At 41.6% G+C, this 17,428-nt stretch overlaps 1 protein-coding gene across 1 annotated transcript in view; it reads right to left on the bottom strand.

Annotated features, from left to right (window-relative positions):
- GALNT2 (polypeptide N-acetylgalactosaminyltransferase 2) overlaps positions 1-17,428 on the bottom strand; it is a 483,612-nt gene that overhangs the window by 237,218 nt on the left and 228,966 nt on the right. The window contains 3 exon segments of the mRNA XM_030196432.1: positions 2,914-2,979; positions 16,575-16,642; positions 16,736-16,834. Of these exon segments, the coding sequence (XP_030052292.1) occupies positions 2,914-2,979; positions 16,575-16,642; positions 16,736-16,834 (233 nt within the window).

Below are 17,428 nucleotides of genomic sequence, written 5' to 3'. Positions count from 1 at the left end.
CAAAAGCTACAAACATCTGAGATCTTTTTGACGTATACTTTTAAATAGGGCATTGCAATAATACACCAAAGAGCGCACAACTGCATGGACAATATCTGGATTGCCTTCAGTTTGACATTTTCAACATTTGCAGCCCTGCATGATACCATGGATATCACTTTGTATATACAAATCCTTTCCTCAAAGAGGGGCAAGCCTATCAAGGGCTGCCTTTATAATATTATGCCAATAAAGCTTGATCATTTGAGGACTAGTCTACAAAAGATGTTGGAAGGATTTACAAACATCAGCCAATTCCTCTAAACCAGTTGTTCTCAACCCAGTCCTCACGGGACACCTAGCCAGACAGGTTTTTATGATATCCACAACAAATATGCATGAGATAGATTTGCATACAATGGAAGTAGTGCATGCAAATTTCTCTTGCATATTCACTGTGGGTATCCTGAAATCCTGACTGGCTGGGGGCGTTTCAGTGACCGGGCTGATAACCCTGCTCTAAACTGATTTTATGCACAGCTCTTGAGAACCTGACACCATCCCTTAAAAGGTAACAAAAAGTTTGATCAAAAATATCCAAGGGTATAAGCAAATGATCAGTCCAAGACAAGGATGTCAATTAGACTCCAAAGTGCTATTCAAATCAGCATTGTAATTTATCTACATAAATAGTGAAATCTGCCAGAACAAACATATTAATAAATTGTGAAGCCAAAACATCTACCACCACACAGTGTTTCTCAGAGACAACAGCAGACAAAAGAGGTGGTAAATTAAGCTAATAAAATGGTAAGTACAGGTTCAAGATTAAGTTGTACAACCAAACCATCAGAAAAATTAAAGGGCCAATACAGATCTCCTTACCAGTAGTATGAGACGGGAAACAAAGATAATCAATCCTCAACCTTTAACAGGTCTCTTCTTATGCACAAATGAAATATAAGCAAGAGAAGGACTAACAAAACAACCAAGTTCACCATCCTTAATCCAGGTTTCAGTTAGACAAAAAATGTTAATTAAAATCTTAAAATAAATCATAAACAAGATGATATATCCTAACATTAAGAAACTCTACATGCAAACTAGGACAACCAAGTAATAAACAAAGGATCTCAAAGAATTTAATTTACCTTAGACACCTCCATGTTTATGTGTATGTGTTATACTGCCTTTTACATCACTGCATCAGAGTGGTTTACAGACAACTAAAAAGGATGCAATATAATTCAAAAGCATCGAGGAGGAAAGTTCCAGAGAAACTAGGTGTAGATAAAGTGAATCATGAGAAAAAGAATCATGAGAAGGCCACAGTCAAACAGGGATGGAGGAGATCAGAGGAACAAGAATCAGGTCTTGAATCTCTTAAATGAAGAGTATAGAGAATCTGGAGAGAAAAGCCAATTCCCAACAAAAATTATAACCCAGATGAAAGAGACATTAAAGATCTCAGAAACTTCTAAGGGGTCAATAGTCAAAGTGATTTAACCAGGCAGGAGTGGCTGGATGACCAAGGAGCCAACATTCAAAACCACTTAACTGGATAGGGCTGCTGACTATTGGCTCTGACCACCCTGGCACTCGCCGGTTAGTGCCAAAGCAGTCAGAGGCAGAGTCAGTAGTTATAGGTGCCTACATAACTAACTGGGCATGCAGGCCTGCACAGAAGGCAGCTCTAACTTTGCCTGGTTATCTATGCAGGTACGGCACTGAATATCGGCTGTACTTGTGTAATTTCCGGGCACCGCAGAAGTCCTGGATATTCTGAGCCAGTGCACTGAATATTCAGGTCTAATTGTCAGGATTCAAAGAAATGCCAACTACTGCCAGCTGACTATTGACTCTTAAGTCTTTATAATAGACTTATTAAAGAATAGATAACTATTTATTTATTGGGATTTATTAACACCTTTATGAAGATGTTCACCCAAGGTGGTGTATAACAGGTACAGCTCGATATAAACCTTACAATTAAACAAGCAAGTTTACATTGGAAGCATTCAGAATCATCACCTATGTATGATAGGCTGGGGGTGACAAACTGCCAACCTGGAGGGTCAAAAAGCAACCAGATCTGGAGAATACTAGCAATAAATATACTAGAGATTTTTCCATGAATTACCTTCACTGTATACAAATATTTCTAATGCATTTTCATTAGGGAAATCCTGAAAACCTAACTGCTTATGAGGCATCCCTGAAATAGGAAGCTTGTTTGTTTCAGGAGTCTCTAGAGCATATATATAGAAAGACATATAGCATGTTGTACTGCATACATTCACTTGTCCACTCTTCAGCAGTGCTGGGTGGGGGCAGGCCTTAAGATCTCGTGCAGTACCAGAAACATGCCCAGAGACTGGAAGTGAGCTGGAATGAAACAAGAGATACTGCTGCATCAGGAGGTCATAAAGCTATCCCATTGTTAATGGACCTCTTTCCAATATATTCAGAGGGTGCACTAGCCTCTTTTTAAAGTTCAATCACTGTATATTTATCAGAATCCATCAACTAACTTCAAATATGTCTGGTAAAATAAATCCAAACAGGTATCCAGATGTATACTTTATTGATGTTCTTAAAAATTATAAGCAATCTGTTTCAAATAAGTATCCAGATCTTTTTTTCATTTAACAAATAAATGTTAGAGAATAGGTTATTCTACCAAGCTCTGTTTATAGTAAAGAAATTATAAGTTCACTGTAAATTTCTGAAAAACTTCCGAGTTAGAAAAAAAACAAAACAATCATGTAAAAATAGACTAAGCTGCTGCAGATAGAACATTTGCTGGCACAGTCAGGACTTACCTTTCAATCTTTAGCCAGCAAGTAACATCTATAACGCACAGGCAATGCTCCTGGGAAGTAGCAAGGTGAGAAAACAAGAAAACAACAAGGAAGCTTAGAAATAAAAATGTACCTTCTCGACGGTCATTCCGTAACACTTGAACTTTCTCAATTTTCCCCAGAAGAGTACCGTCCTCAGCTGCAAGACATAAGGATGTACATATGTTACCATGTGACCAATACATATGAATGCACTTATTAAAATTGAGTCTGTATACATAGCAGGGATACTTGAGTCGATGCTCAGAAGGATGTATACAGTTTTATTCATCAACTTGTACATATAAAATTTGTGGCTGGTAACAGATAAATTTTGGCTATATGATGAAGTCTGGATTAAAATTTCTGTCTAGATGAGGGATGCATTCCTGAGCGAAAGGCTTCAATTCAACTGGACAGCTGTGATTGTCAGCAATTGTCTGGTTACTTTTTTTTTTTTTTTAATTTAAAGTCCTTTCGTGCACATAGCTTTCCCCCAGATTCTAAAATATTGTGCCTATTGTTCCACGCCAAAATCCAAGCGTATTCTATAACAACGGGCGTAACTTAATTGGCTTAACAAGCTAATCAGCGTTGATAAGTCTTAACGAGCAACTGCCAATAAGTAGAATTTACACGAACTCGCTAAGCGTATTCTGTAGCGTACTGCTCCTAAATTCTAATGTGCGCAGCCAAAAAGGGGTGTGATTATAGACGGGGAAATAGGAGTTTCATGGGCATTCCAAAATTTACGCGCACTGTTATAGAATATGCACCTATGAGCCTAAATCTATGAGCTGGCATTCACACTATGTTTCCCTTGGTGTAAATGGATACGTGTAGTTTTAAGCGCTGAGATATCAACTGCGTCTAAATATAGGTGCTGTTTACAGAATACGCTTAGGAGGAAATTTATTCCGTGCAGGGGTTTCAGGCGCCATATACAGAATCTGGCCCTTTATCTGTTTAAGTTTAGGACTGTATATTCAGTGGATAGGATCACTGAATGTCCAACACAACAATAAGCAGGTAAATCGGCTGCTTCTCTGCACATGGCAGCCAGCCAGCTTAACTCTGCCCCCTCTCTTTACAGGATCAAACAAAATGGACTTAACAAAACTGCACAACCAATTACATGTGAAAAAGCAGGCACATGGAAAAACCTCACCTACTTTAACATAATCTGCCTGTAGGTGTTCCTGAGGACACAGTTTGGGTAGCGTAGAAAGTGGAATCAAAATTTCACACATTTTAGAAAATACATGGGTACATGTGGAATATGTGAACATATTACACCTTTTTTGGAACACATGGAAATTTGTGCACTGCCATTTGCACACTGTTAGGACCGGTTCTCAACGCCTACATTATAAAAGTACATGGGTACCTAGGTTGCCTTTATAAAATAGGCTTAACAAGGGCATCCTGTTATAAAACTCCTTCCACCAGAAATGGGAAGTTTATTAAACATCTGCGATACTGGGGGTAGTTTTCAAATTGTGCACAATATACACTCCCCTGTGCAGTGTTCAACAAATTTTCACAACCCTATGGGTACAGAGAAGTGCGATGAAAATGATAAAGGGGATGGCACAACTTCCCTATGAGGAAAGGCTAAAGCAGCTAGGGCTCTTCAGCTTGGAGAAGAGACAGCTGAGGAGAGATATGATATGCATCTTCCCTTGTCTCTGTTGACCCCCCTTCTCCCCCCCCCCCCCCCCCCCAAGTACCTTTTAAAAATCTTCTCATTTCCAGCTGCTGGAGGAAGCGAGCAGCAATTCATACAGCCTGTTCATGTCAACCCCAGAGCCTTCTCTCTGGTTTAAAATCCTATGTATATAGAAGCAGGAAGTTACATCAGAGATAAGGCTCCGGGGTTGGCAAAGCAGGCTGTATGAATTGCTGCTCGCTGGCACCGAACGCTAGAGAGAAGAAAACTTTTAAAAGGTATACTCTGTTCCAGCACAAATTAAGCTGGCCTACTAGCGACCCTCAACTCCTGCGGCACACCTGCAGCCCAGCAATGTGCCATGGCACACTGGTTGAAAAAACTGGTCTAATATGATAGATTGAAGACTTTCTTTAATAGTTTACCTGATCCTGATTCCAATTCCTGTCTTGTCTCCTGTTTTTTGTCCTGGACAGGATACCTCTTCCCTCTGTATAGTGGAAGGCTCTCCCTGAACTGTTTTTTTTTTTTTTTGTGGAACGGACTACAGCCTGTTCTTATTATTCGCACATTCAGCATTCGCTGTTTCGCTTATCTGCGGAGATGCAAATAGGAGCCACCAATCATAGTATTGTGTTCGCGTATTCGCGGACATGTGCCTTCACTTTCATGTTTTTGACGTCTGCTTGTTTGCTTCTGGAAACTGCCACCAAGCATCCTACAGCAATTAAGAGGAATACATACAGTACAGTACTGTAAATGCCTTTTCTTTCATTGCCTCCGACTACTTGCAAAATGAAATAAACATACCACTATTTCCATCTGAATGATACAGAGGCACAGTGAGAAAAATGGACCTCCCACAGGGATCAACAGAGACTTTTCAGTGGATAATACAGTACAGTTTGCTTCTGGAAATGACCACCAAGCTTCTAGGGGGTGAGTTACAAGCTACATGTACCAACTGTAAGAGAAATAAACATGTGATGTGTCTTAGTGACAAAACAGGCATGTTAGATAAGCTTCATTCTGGCATGTCTGTTTCTGCTGTTGGCCACAAGTTTAAGGTTAATGAATCAACAATCTGATCCATCCGGCAAAAAGAAGAAATTCAGCAGTCTGTGGTCCGTGATAAGTCAAAGAAAAATCAGTTAAATTTGTGGATAATGCAAATTGTGGATGGGAAAAAAAAAAAAGCACTGTGGACAGCATTGCTGTGAGGATAAAAACTAAACAGATCTATAAACACTTCACCCGGGGCCAGGAAAATGTGAAATCCTCTTCTGCTGGTTCTAGCTGGCTCATGCATTTTAAAAGGCGATATGCACTTAAAAATGTAAACTTTTCTGGCAAGGCAGGTTCAGCTGACAATGAAGCTGCAGAAGAATTTAAAACATGTCTGCTAAGTTGATAGAAGAAAAGGGTTATGTGCTAGAACAGGTCTTCAATGTTGATGACACTGGCTTGTTTTACAAACAGGCTGGCAAATGGACCTATATTTAACAAAAATGGCAACCAAGGCACCTGGTTTTAAGGCATTTAAAGGTCGTGCCACTTTGTTATGCACCAATGCCAAGGGTGATGTCAAATGCAAGCCTCTTATGGTGTACAGAGCCCAAAATCCTTGTGCTCTTAAAGAAAAAAACCTGAACTGCATGCCAGTCCACTGAAGATGGAACTGCAAAGCTTGGATAATGTCCGAATTATTCTGGAATTGGTTCAAGAAGTGTTTCGCTCCAGAAGCTGAACGGTATCTCCACCGTAAGAACCTTGCCTTTAAGGTACTGCTGATTTTGGATAATTCACCAGTACACTGTTGTGCAGACATAAAAAATGAGCACCCCAACACCGAGGTTCTCTTCATTCCCCCGAACACAATGTCCATCATCCTGCCCCTTGATCAGGGAATAATAAACTTTCAAGTACCACTACATGAAGGAGCCTTACAGCAAGGCCTGTGAAGTTGTAGATGTCAATGAGGAAACCACCATGCTGGACTACTGGAAGACAGGGACAATGCGCAATATAATAGGTTACGTCAGGATAGCCTGGGATGACATAGCACAGGCTACTATAAACAATAGTTGGAAAAAAAACTTGGCCAGACTGTAAAACGAACTTCAAGGAATTTGAAGGTGTAGCAGAACACAAGTAAAAATGTGGAAAACATCATGCACTTGGTGTGACAAATCTCTGGAAAAGGTTCAAGGATATAACACAAGAAGATGTCAAGGAAATTTTGGCAGAGACTGTAATACAGCCCAACAACGAAGACCTGGACGAGATGGCGCAACAAAGCCTCAGGGGCAGTGATAACGAAGAAGAGATGGCTGAGACTTCAAAACTCGTGCTTCCCATGTCTGCTAAAATGGCAGCGTGGGTGTAAACACGAAAAAATGTTCAGTGGAGGAATGTGATCTTATGCTGGAGCGCAGTCTAAAATTTAAGTGTCTCACAAGCTGTGCCTTTTCCCCTTACAATGAAACATGTAAGACTTGAGAAGGAAAGCCAAGCAGACAAAGCTGACATTTTTTTTTCAGTCAACAAGGCGCCAGACCCAGGCACCTGAGGTAGATCAGGCAGAAGCTGACCCCCAGGGTCAGATCTACTATTAATCTACAAGGCTGTCAGTCTCCAGAGGTCGACCTGCCTGATTTGATGCCCTAGTCCGTCCTCTCCATTTGTGCAGAAGGAGCAAATTACTCTGTCCCTGTTCCTCTCACAAGCAGATCTGTAGTTTTCAAACACTGTTTTCATAATGTTGGTGGTTTAATGTTGACAAAACTAGTGCAGTACAGCACTTTATTACTGTTGTGTAAAGCTGTTTTTTTCAAGCAATGTTTTCATATGGTACAGTACCATTTTTGTAGCCTTCTGCAGCAAATATTTCATATGGTACCATTTCTGTAGCCTTCTGGTTACAGTATGCTGCAATGTTTATCAAGCACTTTTTTCTTAAAGTGTTACCAACTGCAAGGACTGTAAAACATGGTGGCAAAACCATAGTACAGTACAGGTATTCATTTTCCAGCATTGTTTTGTACAATTTCTTTAATTTAAGAATGTTACTACAGTTCATACTATAAGTGGTTCAGCAAATTAAAAAACTATGGTGGCAAAACCATGGTAGAGTGCTTGCTTAGGGTTCTGCAATACTGTACAGTATTTATTTTCTTTGAGAGTTACTATAGTACTGTAAATGGTTCAGCAGATACAATTTTTTTGTTTTTTTGCAACACACTATGTTTCTCTGGTTTTTGTTGTGTGTTGTACAATGCACTACCTAAACCCTGTATTTCCTACAAGTACATTTTTTCAGTATTTGTGAATTTGCGGTTTGTGATGTTTTTGGGGAACCATACCGTCGCGAATACTGAGAACGGACTGTATCTGCAATTGAACCTTTTCTCCATAATTCTCCCAGCTGAAAAACCTGCTGGGAAACATTCCATCTTGGTGAAGTGATGCATAGAGACACTGGTGGATCAAAGACCTCAGTCATTTCTAATCTTTTTAGTCTTTCTTTCTGTTAATGGACTTCTTATTTCATTGTTTCCTTAGACTTCCCTTGATTCAAATCCCTAGGTTTATTAAATGTAACCTGTCTATTGATTCTAAATCTTCTTGCTTTTATTTTGCCAAGAATAAACAGTTGCATATTTGTAATGTCTCATCACGTTTTTGTTTTTTTTGTTACATTTGTACCCCGTGCTTTCCTACTCATGGCAGGCTCAATGCGGCTTACATGGGGCAATGGAGGGTTAAGTGACTTGCCCAGAGTCACAAGGAGCTGCCTGTGCCTGAAGTGGGAATTGAACTCAGTTCCTCAGTTCCCCAGGACAAAGTCCACCACCCTAACCACTAGGCCACTCCTCCACTTTCCAATTTTTTAAAAAACTTTCCTTCTAAAATGTTCCGACTGTTTATTATAATCAAATAAAACAATGAAACAAAAATCATGATTTTTAAAGAACTGCAATTCCGTTGACTAAAGCCTTTTTCACCTTTTCTGTTTTTTTATTAAAGTTTGAATCAATGAATCATAACATCTAAAGAACAGGTGTTTAAAATTGTTCCCCATTTTGTCATAAAATCTGTGTCATCATTGAACATCCTTGGTTCTTCAGTGAGCCACTAGGAATCATTTTCAGTCTACAATATTCCAATAAAGTGGAAGAATGCAGTCTAGTACATATCATTCTCTTGCCCAATTTAACAGTTTTTTCCCAATGTCCTAATTGGTCTTCCGTAGTATTGCTATCTTTAAAAAAAAAAATTCATTGGGAAGTAAGTTTTGTAACCAAGAATCCGTGAAACTCAAAATGTTCCTCCAGAATGAGAAGGACACGGTGCCTCGATAGCACAACAGGAACGAGAAGCAAATATCTGCGATGCTTCAGCTACTATGAACAGTATTTCTGGGAATTTGTGCACTTACATTTACATCTGCTCTTCAATACATTCAAATTTTCTGGCTTTATTTAAACATATATGGGGAAATTTTCAATGTATACAAACACTACCCCTGACCACTTGAGTAGAATTTGGCTAGAAATGAACTCACACAACTTTAGGTGCCTATGGGCTTAAGGTATCATGAAAACCTATTTCTGCCACTTTACCTGTAGAAATGCTTCTGAAAATTATCCTCATTACTTCACTAATTCACTCTATCATTTGCATAAAGAGATGTGGCCAATAGAATGTGGGTATACTTACATTAGTATAGAAGAATGAACAGGGAAAACGGTAGCCACCAGTCACATAAAAAAAGCTTGAGGGACCCGTCAGTGGTCATTCTTAATTGTGAGCCTCTCGACTACCTTAAAAGTCTCAGGAAAATGCATCAGACAAAGAAGAATCTATGGGATGTGTTCAATCTCTTAGAATTCATAGAAGGCACTAGTGATATATTTCTGGATCGATTTCACAAACTATTAGATGAACTTCAGTTAAGAATGTGGAAAAGTTGGAAGAAGTAATGTTACCACGTGGGATGGCAGCATAGGAACATAGTTCCATCAGGGCTTTGTATTTTAGAGCTATTTCTCATTCCTTAGTCATCAGATAATTAGCAAATTCAGCTAATCTTACTGACCAGCAAGAAGCTGGAAAGGTCTAAATGGTGGCAATTGTCTGAGGGCAGATTCTGTTAGGAGACAGGGAGAAAAGATGAAGATGGCGCCAGAGCCCTTAGAATCTGATGACAAGGAAAATGTGGTGCAGGGCAACAAGGTCAATGAGAGCACAAAACAAGATATTTTAAGTTGGTTTTATTTATTTGCTGCACTTGTATCCCACATTTTCCCCACTTATTTGCAGGCTCAATGTGGCTTACAAAATGTTATAGCAACATGTACACATTAAAGGATAAGAATTTCAGAATATAGATACAGATGGGTACATAGAATATCATAGCAATCATATTAACAGAATAATAATTTTACAATTATTACAAAGAGTGCATAAGTAAATCATATTGGATTGGAAGTGGATTAAAGAGAATTAAAGGCTCAAATGGGAGCAATACGCCTAGATATGCAAGCAGCACTGGGCGAGATTAGATCAGAGGTGAAGGATTAAGGTTATCAGTCGAATCGATCAAACGGAAAAGCACGTGAGCACACTCACCTCCAATGTCCAATCTATGAAGGCAGAAATTAAGGAAGAGTCAATGGCTATTTTGGAGCTCCAAGAACATTATAAAATAACTAGTAAAAAAGCCCGTTTCTGAGACCAATGAAACGGGCGCTAGTAAGGTATTTGCTTTCTGCAATTAATGTTTTGAATGGGATATTTAGGATAATTGTGTTGTCATGGTAATGATTAATTTACATTTTTGTGTTGTGTGTAGTATATATTTTTTTTGTAAAAAAAGGCCCGTTTCTGAGACCAGTGAAATGGCGCTAGTAAGGTATTTATTTGTTTTCTGCAATTAATGTTCTGAAAGGGCTATTTAGGATAATTGTGTTGTCATGTTAATGATTAATTTACATTTTGGTGTTGTAATATTTTTTTTTTTTGTGTTGGTTGTAATGTTATTTGGTGGCACAGTTGTTTTCTGTGTGTCCACTGTTCTGCTAGAATTGAAATGGGCAGTGTCACAATTCTCATGTATTTGCAATTATTTATTGTAGTACTCTGTTAGGAGACAGTAAGTCTGACAGTTACATGAAGTTAGTATGTGTGCGTCTAAGAGTGATGCATGGGAAGGAGTATGTGTGAGAGAGAGATGATGTGTGGGTAGGGGGCGTGTGTGGCAATCTGTGAGGCGGCATCACTGTGTGTGTGTCACAGAGAGCGAGAGAGAGAGAGAGAGTGTGTGTGTGTGTGTGTGTGTGTGTGTGTGTGTGTGTGTGAAAATGAGAGAGGGTTGTGTTGACTTGGAGGTTGGGGGGTGAGTGTCTGTGTTTGTGTGAGTTTGTGTGTGTGTCTCATAATGGTTGGAGGGGGAGGGGTGGGGTGGTGAAATGAGAGAGTGTGACGGGGGAGAGATTGAGTGTCCATGTCTCCATGTTGCGCATGAGTGTTTGTGTGTGAGTGTTTTTGTGGGGGGGGGGGGGGGGGGGGGGGGGGCGGTGGTTGTGTGTGTGAGCGTGAGAGACAAAGATCATATGTGTCACAAAGATATTTTGTGTGTGTGTGTGTGTGTGGAAGTGATAGAGGGTGGTGCAAAGAACACTGCTGCTGGGTACCCGTGATCCAAATTGGCCACCATCAGAAACAGGATAGGATGTTGGGCTTAACCTTGGTCTGAGTGAGCATGATTTTTCTTCTGTTTATATTGTAGTTTGCCAGTAGGATTTCAATCCTCTGGCAGAAAAGCAAGAGAGTGGAATGAGAAAGGGAGAGAGACAGTGGGAGGGGACCAAGGTAGGAGGAAGAGCGAGAGATAGTGGAGTGGAGGAGTTGAAAGGAAGGGAGAGTGCAAGGGAGGGTGAGGAAGTGAGAACAATTAGTCAGGTAGGGGAGTGTGCATGGAGGGAAGTGCAAAATGTTTACATGCCAAGTGAGAAATTTCCCCCATACAGATACCCCACCTTCCCATATACACCCCCCAACATCTCCCATACAACCCACAGATAGCCCTTGTGATTCTGCTTAGAAAAACGTTGCCTTCCCTACGACCCCCGAGTTTTCAACTTGTTTTCTTTTTCTGCTGGTGGCAGCGACCTGTGGGTGCGTGGTGGTGCGGCGAGGGCGGCGCCTCGTGCTGCTGTCGTTCGTCCGGGGTGGCGCTGCGTTGCAGCGAGGGTGGCAGGGGCGTGGCCTCGTGCTGCTGTCGTTCGTTCTGGGGTGGCGCTGCGCTGCAGCGAGAGTGGCAGGGGCGTGGCCTTGTGCTGCTGTCATTGGACCTGAGGGGCATGGCGTTGCGGCTAGGGCGGCAGGGGCGGGGCCTCGTGGTTTTGACATTCAGGAAAGTACGCAGGGCGCCTAGCAGGCCGATAGGTTTGAAGTGCGCGAAACGCACCAAGTTGGTCTCGTGCTGATAGTGGACGTTGTTCATGTGCAGCTGCAGGTCGCTCGCGCTGCTATGTTGTGATTGGCCACTGTCGGAAGACGTCATCTTTTGAGATGGATGGATACAGAAGCACGAATGCTTCAAGGTTTTTGTCCAAGCTGCCAGCTTCAGAACGTTGGAGGTGGGTTTTATTATATAGGATGAGTGGAGTAGAACGGATAGATGTGAATCGACTGTTTACTCTTTCCAAAAATACCAGGACTAGAGGGCACACAATGAAGCTACAAAGTAGTAAATTGGAGGGGGGGGGGGGGATTTTAATAGAGCACTAGACCCCCGTTGTTGGAACTAGGGAAAAGTTTGGAAGTAGTGGATATTTGAAAGTTAAATGATGTCCAGCAAAATTACATGTTTTACTCACATGCAAGAGACAGCTACACCGAATAAGGTAACACATGCACCCCCAGCATGCGTAGACATTCTGCAAATACAGTGAAGCATCAGGTAAAGCCTTGGGGAGAGGCCAAAGGGCAGGACACGGTTGTGGTGTTTCCCCACTCAAAAACCTGAGATACTTCTGGACTGGGATGTACCTGTGAGTGTGAGCATTCTTAAAGTTCAGAGAGCATTCAATTCTTGGCCTGTATGATGGGAAGCAGGGGGCCCAGGCAAACCACCCTGAATTTTTTCTGGCTAGATATTTATTCAGGGCCAGGTCTAGGATGGGACAAAATCCCTCGGGCTCCAATGCTCAAAAGTAAACACGATCACTGGAGACCATTAGACTGTAATAGCACCCGATTTACCTGTGCAGAATGTTCAGAGAGGTCTAGCAAGTCTAAATCATCATAGAATGCCTGGGCCCAGTGGAACACTCTTTCTGCTTGGCTACTAATGCACAGTGTTCTGCATCCTAGTCTTGAGGGCAAAGAGTCTGCAAACCCCGCTACACTGTGCGTCAAGTTCCGATAGTAGGTTTCACATAGAGCTGATAGGACTGAATGCAAGACATGAGCATAGAGCCCTGATAAACCTTCCTCCTATAAGACTCTAAAATCCTAGCATCTTGCCCCGGGAGCACCGAGGTGTGGATCCTAGAGCTTTTAGCTCTCTTGAGAGCTGATTCAACCACCATGGAATGGTGTGGCAGCTGTTGCTTTTTGAACCTTGGAGCATCTTGGACTCTCTACGTAGAGTCCGCCTTGCGAGGTACAGGCTGAACAGAGAGGGGACTCCCAATTCCCCCTCTGTGCTGCACAAGGAATGTCATTCACAGGACCTGTCATGGCTTCCATAGGAGAAACCTCACAGTCAAAGGCATTCAACATCTTGGCCCTGGGCTTGACCTCAACTTCCATATAAAATGGGATGGTATCCCTCAATAAACTGACAGAGAGTTCCTCTGGTGGAGACTTTCTCCTTTACTGAGGTGGGGAAGGGTCAGACTGTAGACCAAGGGAGCCCTCCTCTGGGTCAACTTCAGACACCCAAAAGCAGTCTGAGTCAGACTCAGAAAAATACACTTCCTGAGTAGGCTGAGCCTGTGTCTGCCTCAACCTACTGGATTCACGTCCAGACTGAGTGAGAGTGCTGAAGGATAGGTCCTTGCATGGACACCTGAGGGAGATTCCTCCTCCAATGGGCTGGACAGGAGCACTGCCTCTTCCAGTGCCAGCACCTGTTGAGGCACCGGTTTTGATGAATGGGCAATGAACAGGGCATGGGCCTTGAGGATGGCTGGGGCAGAGCCACAGTTGGTATCAATACCCTTGAGGCTTCATCATCATGCCGGGCCAAGATCCGCTCCAACTCCTCCTGCAACAGGACTCGAAAACACTCCTCTGGGGTAGGCATTAGCAAGGCAGGGCCTGAATCTGTTGGGGGACAGCCTACAAAGATGATGAAGCCGAATTGGAAGGCTGGTCCTGGTGTCTAGGAGACTAGCGCATCAGCATTGACTCCACAGAGAGACAGTGGTCATCTCGGCGCCAATGATTCTTGGGTACCAGCAGTGCCAAAGACCTGGAGTTCTGGGCAACATGTTTCGAGTGGGACTGATGCCAATGCTCTTTTGCCTTTGCTCTGTGCTTGGCATTGGGATCTCTTGGTGCCGACAAGGATTATGTCGAATCCTGACATGTCCTCAGTACCAGGTCTGACACAGGTTAGTTTGATGGAGCCCTAACATGTCCAGTGCAGCTCTATGAGCCATGGGGAAAAACACTTAAGTCAATGGACCAGATTGAGAAGCACCAAAACGTTTCTCACACTGGGCCTCATGACTTTGTAGGGCTTCTTTTCTGCATTTTATAACAGAGAAAAAAATTAGAGGCCTTGTGGTCAGGTCCTAGGCATGGCAAGCACCACTGAGAGGGTCAATCACAGAGATGACTGTGCTGCACTGAGAACACTGCTTAGTTTATTGGTTACAGCATCAGGCTTTTGACATCCAGGGGTGCCTAGTTCAAATCCCACTGCTGCTCCTCGTGATCTTGAGCAAGTCACTTAACTCTCTGCTGCCTCAGGTACAAAATTAGATTGTGATCCCTCCCGGAAAAGGGAAATACCTAGTGTATTTGAATGTAACTCACCTTGAGCTACTACTGAAAAAGGTGCGAGAAAATAAAAAATGAAATAATACAAAACCACTGAGAATTTTAAGAAACATCAGGACAAAAATAGCCAAAGCAAAATCAAATGTCTCAATTATTTGTTTTTGTTGTTTTTTTTTTTAAATAAAAGAAACTGACCGGGTTCTCAGGCCTAAAAGGGTTGAAGGAGTTGTGCAAAAAGTTGCAAAACTCTAAGAAATTAAAAAGGGGACATTATGAACAATAAAAAGAAAAAGGGTCCTGCATACCACGAGGGAAGGCAAAAATCATGTAAAGAAGTACTGAGGAGAGCTTTGCCAAGATGCGACTGATCTGCTCCAAAGACAGACTACTGGTCCTGCATGCTCACATTGGCAGGGAAGGCACCCACTCATGCACAGTACAGAACTGCCAAAGGGTTCAGAAACTGCTGGAATGCTGGGTTGTGTCCTTGCCAGGCTCTGTTAGATGATTATCACCCATATGTGGTTCATCCTTGGAGAAAACATGTTATGCTCGTATTTTTACCCCCTTTATCTTGTTTTTTAAAGTCATAGAAACATAGAAAAACCATATGGCCTATCCAGTATGCCCATGTACTGCCTTCCACGGATATGTTTATTTGAATTTCTATTTGAAATCATCATTTAAGATTCAGAATTGCTATCTTGGGAATGATCTTTGAACGCATTAATTTTTTACATCAAGAGGAACCTGTATTTCCTCAGCATATTTTTTCAACAATGTTTTCATCATTAAAGTCATAAAGTCATGGAGCTAGGACTGCCCACACAAGCATGACCTAACAGCAAAAAAATATTGTGCACACCCAGTCAGGTCTCAACAGTTGTCAAATTCAAAGCATGGCTCCCACAGAAGTCCACCAGAGCTACGGTTCTGCTGTTTGTATTCTTCTTGGGTTCAGGGCAGCTCCTGTTAAGACACACTGTGCTGTTACCACAGCACTGCTGAGATTAATTCCTGTTGAAAACAAAACATCTGGGTCCTTCCCTCCCTGAAACTAACTGAAGAGTGAGTAGGAAGGACTATATAAAAAAGAAAAGGAGACAAGATAAGACTCAAAGTTTTATGGCGAACTACTTTGGTTCTGCTGCTAGGGTATGACACCCTCCAGGAGGCTGCAGTCTCATTATGCTCCCCAAGAAGCAGTGATACAATAGGGTTCCCTTAGAACAACTGAAGTCAACAAGGCTTCTATACACTCTTAACTTTCATTCCCTTTATAAAACCCACAAGTCCAGGGTTCTTAAGGCACACTCAGCCTGTCAGGTTTTCAGGATACCCACAATGAATATGTATACTGTAAATTTGCATACCAAGAAGCAAGTGCATGTTTCACTGTGGATATCCTGAAGACCTGACCAGCTGGATGTGTCCCAAAAACTGAGTTAAGAAGTACTGATCTGGAGCTTGTTACCATGCTCTTTGTATGTTTCAGGTAGGGATTCTCAACCTAGTCCTCATGAGACACCAAGCCAGACCATCACCATCAGAACTCCATCTGACCTCCTCATGTTTACTGTCTTCCATTACACCTTGGCCCCAAATTGTGGAATGAGCTCCTCCTCTGCATCAGAAACCAACTCACTCTTTCTGGCTTTAAAAACTACTCAAATTTCATCTTTTCACTCAATCCTTCAGTACAGCCATTATTTTATCTAACTTTTCCCTCTCTCTTCTATCCTCCCTTTGGTATTTTCTTCTATTTTAATTTTGTAAACCGTATTGAAGCCCAGCTCTGGCCATATTGCAGTATATCAAGCAGAAATAAATAAATAAGTGTGTGCAAGATTAATTAGTGTATGATGGAAGTGGTGCATGCAAATTTCTCTCATTAACATTCATTGCAGATATACTAAAAACTCAATTGCCTAAGTGTTGAGAACTAGGTTGAGAACCCTAACATTAAAGGGATGAAGGAGGGCAAGGAGGTGATCCCATAATTTTAGCACTGCAGCATAACTGAAAAGCAATTATGAAGAAAAAGAAAAGACGGCCATCTTAGAACTTACGATTGTCACTGTAATCATCCACCAGTATTATTTCTTTGACAAGATGCATTGGGCTTTTTTTCAGCACACTAAATGGAAGAAAATGGAGGGAAAAAAAAGTTTACACGAATGCTCAAGAGTTCATCACTTTCAAGCCCATGCACCATGCTCTTAGGAGTTACCTGATGATAGTTCGAAGTAAAGCTGATCTTGCCTCATTGTGAAATGTGATCACAACACTAGTAGATGGTAAGTTTGTTCGCCACTGCTTCCGCCGGCATCTTTAAAGGAAGTGAAAGAGGTACCGTAAGTTAACTATGCTATTTAGCCATACCCAAACACTTCCTGTCTGTTCAAAATGACACCTGCAGCGGTCCGCTTGAGTAATTATCTACCCTATAGAAAACAATAGCTTGGTTACATCTTCAAGCATGAACGCATTCGTTCATTCATTTATTTGAATTTATTAATCACCTTTATGAAGGGATTTGCCCAAGGTGGTATACAAACTTTACATAAGCAACTTACATTGTAGTAACAGCATATCTATAGAAAAATGACCAACTATCAGCACAATGTACAATTAGTACAGCGAGGTAAACTTAGAAGCAAGCAAATTAAATTATAGTTCTAACCAGTAACAAGATACAGTGTGAATACAGCACAGAACCTCATTCACATAACAGAAAAATGCTACTCAAAATATCAGAACAATGCAACAAAATATCTTACAAGGCAATATCGGGACATTTAAACAGAAAAAATGAGTAGGACAAAGGATTCAGGGCAAATAGAAGCAGGTGGTTAGATTAATTGGTATCAAAAGGCTTGAGGTTGGCTGGTTAGTCACCACAGCCATTAAAGGCTTGGGAGAA

This window comes from Microcaecilia unicolor, chromosome 3 (genome assembly GCF_901765095.1).
Source record: "Microcaecilia unicolor chromosome 3, aMicUni1.1, whole genome shotgun sequence".
Classification (NCBI taxonomy): Eukaryota; Metazoa; Chordata; class Amphibia; order Gymnophiona; family Siphonopidae; genus Microcaecilia; species Microcaecilia unicolor.
Note: the sequence above shows the minus strand (reverse complement) of the source record. Positions and strands in the feature narration are given on the sequence as shown.